The sequence below is a fragment of the Nelumbo nucifera genome, chromosome 1, assembly GCF_055504915.1.
Source record: "Nelumbo nucifera cultivar China Antique chromosome 1, China Antique-T2T, whole genome shotgun sequence".
NCBI classification, from domain to species: Eukaryota; Viridiplantae; Streptophyta; class Magnoliopsida; order Proteales; family Nelumbonaceae; genus Nelumbo; species Nelumbo nucifera.
Window position 1 is genome coordinate 112587350 of NC_142649.1, and position 9686 is coordinate 112597035.

At 35.0% G+C, this 9686-nt stretch overlaps 2 protein-coding genes and 1 non-coding gene across 4 annotated transcripts; all 3 read right to left on the reverse strand.

Annotated features, from left to right (window-relative positions):
* Positions 1 to 1561: 1561 nt before the first annotated feature.
* On the reverse strand, positions 1562 to 4581 carry LOC104587393 (small ribosomal subunit protein uS9c-like). The gene is made up of 2 exons (XM_010244991.3): positions 4183 to 4581; positions 1562 to 2061 (listed from the first exon to the last, which is right to left on the reverse strand). The coding sequence occupies exons 1-2, from the start codon at positions 4525 to 4527 to the stop codon at positions 1774 to 1776; spliced, it is 633 nt and encodes a 210-aa protein (XP_010243293.1). The 5' UTR covers positions 4528 to 4581; the 3' UTR covers positions 1562 to 1773.
* A 2050-nt stretch (positions 4582 to 6631) lies between these two features.
* On the reverse strand, positions 6632 to 9000 carry LOC104587392 (S-adenosyl-L-methionine-dependent methyltransferases superfamily protein). Of its 2 annotated transcripts, none has more exons than XM_010244990.3 (7): positions 8800 to 9000; positions 8577 to 8707; positions 8389 to 8439; positions 7621 to 7703; positions 7347 to 7481; positions 7076 to 7180; positions 6632 to 6911 (listed from the first exon to the last, which is right to left on the reverse strand). In XM_010244990.3, exons 1-7 carry the CDS (start codon positions 8892 to 8894, stop codon positions 6783 to 6785), a joined length of 729 nt encoding a protein of 242 aa, XP_010243292.1. In that variant the 5' UTR covers positions 8895 to 9000; the 3' UTR covers positions 6632 to 6782. The 2 variants fall into 2 exon arrangements, with proteins under 2 accessions (XP_010243292.1, XP_010243291.1); XM_010244989.3 differs by having other exon boundaries at positions 8389 to 8527; positions 8611 to 8707; positions 8800 to 8994.
* A 49-nt stretch (positions 9001 to 9049) lies between these two features.
* On the reverse strand, positions 9050 to 9123 carry TRNAE-UUC (transfer RNA glutamic acid (anticodon UUC)). Its single transcript has one exon. It is a non-coding gene; the product is annotated as a tRNA-Glu (tRNA).
* Positions 9124 to 9686: the final 563 nt, after the last annotated feature.

A 9686-nucleotide genomic window follows, 5' to 3' on the forward strand; every position in this document is an offset into this window, starting at 1 on the left:
CAGGTTTATGGTTAACCCAGGCCTGACCATAAAATTTGGGCTTAAGGCATGAACTTGATGAGGCTGTAATTGGATCGAACTTGGAATAGATGCAGCAAAATCCACATCTGATCCAATTACTGATAGCATACATCTGAATCTGATCTGAAATCTAATTGGATTTAAAAACTTGGATTCAAATTCAAATCCTAACAAACTCGGATCGGATTCAAATTTAATCCGACTCTGCTATAAATTTTCTAAAATACTAGAATAGCAAAAAAAAAATATTTATTTTTTAACCTTTATATATAATAGAGTAATATAAATATAACACACTAAATTTATTATATATAAATTCACATATAATATAATATATAGAATATATTTTTTATTTTAATATAATTATATAAAACTTATATATTAAAATTAATAAATATTATATTATAATTGGATTGGATGGGGTCAAATCCAAATACAATCTGATTATTAATCAAATGTAGATTATAACATCCAAATCCGATCTGATTACATATATACACCATCTGAATCCAAGATAATTGGATAGGATGTCGGATTGGGCCTCGGGTTTTCATGTATCATTGACGAGCATAGAACCTGAGGTCAAGATTGATCTTCCCAACCCATGCCCAGCCTGTATTATAATTTGATGCACTTGGGTTGGGCTCGGGCCCGGGCTGGGCTCAAGTTGGTCAATGAACCCACTCTAAAATTATACATGTATATGTAATGTGTATGCAAAGTTTACATATATATATATATATATATATATATATATATGTATATGAATGTGTATAGTTGAGCTGGGGTCAAGCTGCATTCAAGCTGCTACCTTAAGGGCTAGGCCTAGGGGGCCCGACCAAAAGAAAAAAAAAAAAAAATTGACTTCTTTGGCCTGAGCCCAAGTTGCACCCCTATTTGAGAGCTCACATTGTAGAAACACAAGAATGCAATGATAGGGGAATAGAGTAGAAAAGAGGGAGAGAGAGAGATTCGAATGAATCATGTTTTGTAACAAAGGCATTTTAGTTTGTCTTTTAAAGGGGAAATGGGGTTTTGAAAAGTTTTATTTTGAAGAATTCAAAATTCTTAATGGCCATTTGGCAGGTACGGACCATATGTGCCAACCTGCTAAACATTTACCAAGATGAAATTGCATTTCCTTTTCTTTTCCGAATGAGCTATGTTTTGTAATAAGTGCATATCTAAATAATTTACTCTTTTAACTTAAATAATTTCAAGGAAAAAAATAACAGGTGGGTCCCACTTAAAAATCCCACATATTCATATCTAACTATGAATAAAATAAATAATACTTTTATTTAATCATTAATTAATAATAAATTATTTTTATTTAAAAATTAATTAATAATAAATTTTATCTGGTTTTTAATCAAGGTGTCAAGGTCTAACCGAAAAGGTAATGACAACAGAGGAGAAAAGTTGACAACCATTGCACATGATAATTATATCTCAATCTACCATGCACCCACATTGGTTATTAATCCCATACGTGAGGCATGTTACGAGATTAAATGGAAAGTACTGCAATTCTAGAATAGAATCTTAACATGAAAATTTTTTTATAGGTTGAACACATTGAAAGAATCGAGAGCCATGTTTCACTCTGAAACTACAAAAGCAATAAAAACCTATGATTAAAGATACATGCCTTCAAAGACAAATAAACACAAGTAGGACATTTTCTAAAAAAGAAATAAACACAAGTAGGAGGGAAATTTTAAATAGCCTTGAATATTCAAGGTCCTAACCTCAACGTTTTGAATACTGTGGGGCTTTGCGAGCCTTCTTGAGACCAACTTTCTTCCTCTCAACAACTCTTGAGTCTCTGGTCAGAAGACCTTCTTTCCTAAGAGGCACCCTATGGTTCTCGCTCACTTTTAGCAAAGCACGAGCAATACCAAGAGAAATTGCTTGAGCCTGACCAGAGAGACCACCCCCATGAGCTTTAACAAACACATCATAGCTGCTTTCATATCCTAAGGTTACCAAAGGGACTTTGACATATTGTAGCCATAAGGGATTCCCCTGAAGATATTCCTGCACAGCATCAGAAACCCAAGAATAACTTATAAGGAACAAATCATCAAATACATTTGATAATCAAATGGCATATTCATTCCAGAGACCATGAAAGATGAATTCATTTTTTTATGAATAGAAGAAATTTTATTAATTCAGAAGCCGATTTAGAATTGTAATTTCATACAACATCCCATGGAGAGGCGCGAGCTGTAGCCTCTCCCAATAGCTCACAAGTAAGCTAGTAATAAATTACATAAAATCACAGCTGAGCCCAAAACAATTCTTCCCTATTTGTCCCTTGTTTGGCTAACACATCAGCCAAAGCATTTGATTCTAAAAGTATATTCAAAAAGATGTTCAAATATTGATCCTTAAAACATCAAATACCCGTTTAAAACCTGCCTCATTCACAATTGGATGATATAAGATTTGCCTCAATTCATTCAACACCAAATTTCCAACATAAATCATATAATGTCACATATAGTGACATTAAGTGCATAAAGCCGAATCAGGACTGCACATAGTTACCTGGTTTTGTGATTTCAATTTGGGTTTGTGGTTCACAATTCATCAGTTTTTACAGAACCCAGTTCAATAGTAGTAGGCTTCTAATATTTTATTTTCATTTGATTGTCCATTGCAAATGCTGGACATGATTAAAGTTGTTTGAGCTTAATCTAAGAAAAATAGGAAGTTATTTGACATCTTGAATAAACATGCAACTTCTTGTATTTAAGCATGATTCGGAGACTTTGAAGTCTCCAGACTTCAATTTAACCTTCGTAATAAGGGAACCCAAATGGGGAGTTGCATTTGAATTTAAATTGAAGTCTTCCATTAACCCTCATGGTAAGAGAACCCAAATGAGGAGTGGTGTTTACATTTAAATTCAAGTTATCCATAAATGTGCAAAAACAAATGTGAGAGAAAATTCTAGAATTATTTTTCTTTTAAACTTACTTATAAATCAGTAAATTGTCATACATACCAAACTTAACTGAAATGATTTGTGAACTGATTCACAATGAACGGGTTTACCAATTGCTAGTTCCTCTAGAAATTAGATAGCTATAGGACTGAGTAATCATGAAAGGGAAGATATTGCTATGTACTGATGTCCAGCATTTCAAGATTCTGGAAATAGTGATTTATTTAAATAAGTATCTAGATGGAAAATTAAAGCAAACAACCAACAATAGACTTATAGTTATTTTGATGGAAAATGCTAATACATTAGCATCACTAATTAACAAATGCATATCTTATCCGTCAATTAATTTCCTATTTTAATGCTTTACCAGTTAACATCAATCATGGGATAATTTAACCAAATTAATATACAGGTCCTAGAGCACTATTTTTTTTCTATCCTTGTCAACCCCACTTTATGACTTGCTGCTTCTATTTCTCCCATAATCACATTAACCTTCTTCTGATTGAAAAAAAAAAAAAAAAAAAATCACATTAACCTTCGACAATCCTCCCGCAAAACTCTAGTTCATTTATCTATCACAAAACTCAAGCCATGATAAGCCTTAGGCTTTGTAATCAGTTTTCAGGAGCACATACGCACTCATATGATTACAAGACCTGTGTTCAAGTTGCACACTACCACTAGTAACCAGTAAGGCAGTAACCATAATCCTGCACCGATACCCGTTACATGCATTTTTTTTCCTTCTTTGACGTTGTACATTACTGTCGCCAACTGATCTGGTCATTCTGTATCCTAATACCACATTGAATTGTAAAATCTACACGTTGACGTGTAGTTGCAGCTTAGATTTTTTTGCAAATACTTCACAAAAATCATGCTTGATTGACACAAAAATCGCCTTCTTTGAGTTTCTCTTCTTCTTGGACTTTTAATTTTCACAGAAATTCATTTTGTGGGAGCAAGAAATTCAATTAGAACTTGCTAATCGTTAGCCTCTTTAAGAACAAAAAGAAAAAAAAAAAAAAAAACAAAAATAACATTGATACAGAGGACACCGCCACACGACCTTAATTTTCGGATAATACTACAATTATAAGTCCGATGTCCAAACATTGGACTTGGCATCACGATACACGTCGAGAGGCTTGAATCAAATAAGATGTCAAGAAACCCTAATTTCGAGGAAGAGGTCGTACCTTGGCGTCGCGGTAGTTGATGAAAAATTTCCCGGTTCCTTCCTGGAGAACGACGCGAGCAATGGCACATTTTCGTCGACCAGTTCCAATGATTGTCTGTGCGGCGAAACCACCGGTTAGTCTGGATTTGATGTACTTTTCAAGGTTTGTGGTTTCCAAACCGACCGGAGAAGTAACCGTAGCAGCCGATGCGGCAATGACCAGGGAAGGGGGATTGACAAGGTAGGTGTTTTGAAAGGATTTTTCCCGACAGAATGATAGATTTTGAGACTTGGGAGCAATCTGGGAAGAAAACGAGAGAGAAGATAAGGCAGCCGTGAGAGAGGAAACTGAAATAGCTGTCATTTTCCCTTTCGCAGCCGTGAGAAGATAAGGCACCCAACGGACAATGAATGTCGTTCAAATAACACAGATACTCCTTGTATTTTAACTAACCGTCAGGGGAGTATTGTACAGTAGTATACAGTATTATTATTATTATTAGGGGCCTTAGGGCATTTGCTTAGTCATTCATGCAGTTTTACGTATTTATTAAAATGTACCCTTTATTAAAACCTATATCTTTTAGTTTGCATATGATTAAAGTCAATGTTTTATAATCGTCATTGACCCGGGCGGTCGGACCATTTGGACTGAAAACTGTTGAGGCAATTGATTCCGTTTTATCCTTAATTTGGTCCCTGATAAAAAAACTATTGAATTGGTTAACGATCTATTGACTCAGGCGGTAGAACAATCAGTCCATTTGATCCATTTAATGATTTTTGGTTATTTTTTATTTTAATTATTTTTTTGTTAGAATGAGCCATTCATTCGAACTGGATGGTCAAATTACCGACTTAAAAACCGGCAGCCAGAACAATTCCGATTCTGGGTCAATTTTTAAAACATTGATTAAAGTACTCCTTATAGTTTGCATCTGCTTTACAAAGTGGAAAAATGTAAGAGGGCATGACCGCATATGGGAGGGTTTTGTTTCCTAAAATGTGAGAAGTATTGGGAGTATTTTTAGAATGAAAAAACCCTAATTCATGCCCTTTCACTTGTTTTAAGAGGTCACCTGACTATTCCTATCCTACAAACAGTTGGTGATGGGAGTTCAATCAAGTATAGCAGTTGTAAATTATAGGGGGTTTCTAAGTAAAGAACCTTTATTATTATTATTATTATTATTATTATTATTATTATTATTATTATTATTATTATTATTATTATTATTATTATTATTATTATTATTATTATTATATAAACATAAGAGTTTCATGAATTCGAAATTCCTCACACCCAATCGCATCACTTGTAGCTATGCATTTGGAACATCTCCATATGAATGAAAAAAAAAATATATATATATATATATATATACTGCAAAACCTTGCATTCTGCATTCTTTTGTATTCATAAACCTTATATTTGTATCGTATTCTTTCAGAATTGAGCCTAAAGAGTACAGATACAAATATATACAATGCACAAATAAAATTTAAAAATATAATATATAAAGTTTTACACTATACATATTTATATTTATACTCTTCTCAGACTGAACCTAAGGAGTATATTTGTAGAGTGAAAAACCTTGTATTTTGTATGTATGTATCTTCTTAGGAAAAATGGAAATGAAATCTGATGAACGAAAAAAAACCCTTATTCCAAATATACTCGTTTGATCGTCAATCTGTCTTATGGTAGAAGTGATAAACTGATAATATGAGACTTCTGTTAGTGGCATATGCTGTCATATTTGTGTCTTTCTATCATTTCCCTTCCATGCAGATTTGCTACTTCCAATTATATGGAATTGGCTACTGCAGGGATAGAAATGATCACCCCATCTTGAACCATGGTTTTCAAAACAGGCTGGATCGGATAGTTGGACCAGAAAAACTGGGAATCAGTCAGGTAATTGATCCTGTTTCATTTTAAAACTGTTTTTTGTTCAAAAACCGTTAATTTGGTCAATGACCTACTGTTATTTATTTATTTCTTTTTTAAGTCAAGACAAGCCATTCGTTCAAACCAGATGGTCAGACCGTCCCCGAACGGATCTCTGTCCAGTCCGATTTTAAAAACCTTGTTTTGAACCTTCAACTTGCAAAAGGTTATGGAAATTGGAAGGTATTCTCTGCACGTGAACAAACTATGTTAAGCGACTGTGAACAAACTATGGAAATTGGAAGGTATAGCCAATCCCAGTTTCAAGAATAAAATCTTCGCAGACAGTGCAACAAATTGGAAAGAGCCAAGGCAATTCAACAACAGGTCTAAGTGGAATCCTTAAGGAGTTGCCTTTTTTCATAAAGCCCCATTTATTTTATCATAAAGGACGTAGAAGTTGTTTACTCTCAAGTCTGAAATATTTCAGCCTTTGTTACGATTAAAAGATTGTTTTCCACCTATTCAAAATACAATTGTTGCCTAACTGAAAAACAAAGGAACTTAGCACAGCTTTTATATCAGCCACTCTTCAATTTTTTTTTCATAAATAATATTCTGCCTGTTTTACTGATCTCTAAATTGCAAATTGAATCCATTACATGCAAGGTCAATGTGGCCACACATTACACTAAAAGAAAACAAAAAAGAAAGTACAATCAACTTCAATTATCCAACTCATCAACATCTGTTCGAAAGATGTAATCTTCACCCTCTAACTCCTCTTGAAGCAAATAAATAGATGGTATGTCAGACCTCTGTCCAGATCCTTTGGCATCTCCTAATCTCCTTCCCTGAGTGAACACAAGAGATGAGTATATGTGTCCCAAAACATTGAATGATTGCTCATCATCAAGAAATGAGTTCAAGAAGCTCCAGCCATATAAAGATTGGATGTATAATAAAGATACAACATAAGCATAGAAAGAAATACTGAAACAATGTTATTTATACAAACCTTCCTCAAAATATAGAAGAAATAGTGAAACCCATCGCCAAAAGTCTTCCACTCAATGGACCAGGTAAATTCTGGAGATTCAAACAATGGCCGCCTGAAATGTGGCTGCAGGAGATTCAAATTACAAGAAAAAGTGTAAGAGAATAGCAACAGGGAACCCCCTCTTTTCATATAGCAATACAATACAATACAACATACTTTTACTTTCTCAAAAAAAAAAAAAAAGAATAGCAGTAGGAGAAACAACTATGTGTTTTTTTCCTCTTGTTACCTGACCAAAAGAAATTGAAATAAAAACACCATCAGGTTTCAGAACCCTGTGAACACCTTCAAGCATTGCCAGTACTTTCGATACTGTTGTAGGCCGAGGATTCCATGGGTCACCACTGTCCACGAACAATACATCCTTCAAGTTCAAAATGGTTTACATGCTCACCTCAATAAGAAAAAGACTAAGAAAATAAAAGCAAATGTAGCTTCAATAACAAGAATAGTCTATTGTAATCTAATGTAAACAGGAGGAGATGCTCTCAACTTATGTTTACCATGGTTCCTTTCTCAATAACCACGTCAAAACAGCTGTTGCCAAAGGGCAGGTCTAGCATATCCGCCTCAAGTACTTTGATATCTGATACAGGCATTAATGGATAATGAATAATGATGATCAAGGCTCAATTTGGTATACCCTCCAATTTCTCATAACATCAACTATTTATGAAGCTAACAGAGATAATTTCTCATTTAGCATCAACTTGAAGTAAATGATGAAATTGAAAAATGATTAACACCACCAGGCACCAGCATACAGCTACAAGATGTCTTCACCTCAAAATGGGTAAAAACTGAATAATATTTACCCATAAAAATTTAAATATTTCCTTGTGTAGGTTCAAAGAGAATCAGCTTATACTTGTGATGATTACAGTACTAAAAAGTAACCCCAACTTCTTCTTTCCAAACTACACCGCCTAAAAGGAAACTCCTTTAAAGGTTCAGAGTCATTATAAATCTGACTGAAAATCAGAAGAAGGGTAAAAGGAAACAAAAGACACAAATTTATCTAGACACCAGAAAGCCTCGTCATCTAAAATGTTTCAGCTAAAGGAAACAAAAGACCCAAATTTAGGACTTGAAGAAACAAATTTACTTCTCACTTTGTTTAACATCCAGCTAACGAAGCCTATGCTTTCAAATTCAAAGGAACACCTAATATGAAAAACTATCTATTATTCCACCTGACTCCCAGATGTCCTCTAAAGCATTAATAAGCAAATGGTGCTTTGCAAGCATATTCAACAGTCCTATCTACGCACCTATATATCCCTTTGATAGTAATCGTTTCTGCATCTTCTCCACGGCAACTGCTGAGAGATCAATGCAGGTTATTTCAGTGATCCCGTCTTTGTACAACTCTTCAGATAAATGAGAATTTCCACAGCCAATCTCCAAGACCTACATTTTGTTTGTCAGAACTGAGAAATTCAAAGTCGTGAATACGTACACACATTACCCACAATGCGAGAGCAGATACCCACAGAGGACTTGGGATTCATATGCTCCTGAATGAGGTGACGGAAATGAGAATAGTCCTTGAACCATTCGTAGTGCTCTTCAGAGGAGAATCTCTGGTCCCTGAAGAGAATTCTAACGTAGGTTTATCCTTTTGAAGTTAAAAATAAGAAATAGAGAATTAGAAAAAGGAATTTAATTGGAAGGAATCGAACCAGTACTGAGGGTCGAGGTAAGCCAGGGCGGTTGAGGGACCAACTTCACTTCTCTGCGTTCTATCCGTCGGGCTTCGCTTCCCCATCTCATCCATCCTTCGAAAGATTGGGGCTTGTCGCGAGCGGTGACCCCCTCCAAAATCCAAATTCTTAAACAACAGAGCGCTAAAACCCTAACGATAAATGGTTGGAGCGTGGGACGGTGGTAGAAAAAAGAAAACGAAAGTCAAATTCCAAAAGATTATAAAAATTCCATTGCCGGGATTTGAACCCGGGTCGCCTGGGTGAAAGCCAGGTATCCTAACCGGACTAGACGACAATGGATTTATAAAAGTTAGTGAAAATTGTACTATGTATTACTAACGGCCATTCTGCGTTGGGTCGTTGAAGAAACTTGTTAAGTAGCGGCTCAAAGTGAATATCACGTTTTTTCTTTTCCAACAGAATATAACATTACTTGGATCGTAATTCGAAAGGGACTCGAAGCTCACAATTGACAGCTTCTTAGGAAAGGATCAACTACCTTGGCATTATGATTCTTTAATACAAGCATGCAGAGAAGATCAGGGATGCTTTGTATTGCTTAAATGCACTTTGAAAGAACGAAACCATACAGCAGATTTGTTCGCGAATATGGGGGTAAAGAGTTCGGCTTAATAGCCTTTTATAGCCTTGCATGGAGAATATTTCCGTACTTATACTTTATTTCATAGAGAAATATTCGCCATACAAGGTTGTAAGAGGCTGTTGAGACAGTTTGAGCATGGGCTTGCCCTAACCGAAGAGATCGGATCTGCTCCTCACACAGTATACGCACATCCTATCATGCAGTAGGAACATTTCCCTTATTTATAAGTTATTATTCACGGGAGATGTTTTCAATGCAT

What these genes read in the sequence shown, in the direction of transcription:
- LOC104587393 (XM_010244991.3), bottom strand. Translation starts at nt 4,527, where the DNA reads ATGACAGCTATTTCAGTTTCCTCTCTCACGGCTGCCTTATCTTCTCTC. An exon ending in TCAACTACCGCGACGCCAAG is followed by an intron (nt 2,062 to 4,182) that starts GTACGACCTCTT and finishes GATGCTGTGCAG; the next exon opens with GAATATCTTCAGGGGAATCC.
- LOC104587392 (XM_010244989.3), bottom strand. Translation starts at nt 8,894, where the DNA reads ATGGATGAGATGGGGAAGCGAAGCCCGACGGATAGAACGCAGAGAAGT. An exon ending in ATATGAATCCCAAGTCCTCT is followed by an intron (nt 8,528 to 8,610) that starts GTGGGTATCTGC and finishes AACAAAATGTAG; the next exon opens with GTCTTGGAGATTGGCTGTGG. An exon ending in ACTATCAAAGGGATATATAG is followed by an intron (nt 7,704 to 8,388) that starts GTGCGTAGATAG and finishes TGCCTGTATCAG; the next exon opens with ATATCAAAGTACTTGAGGCG.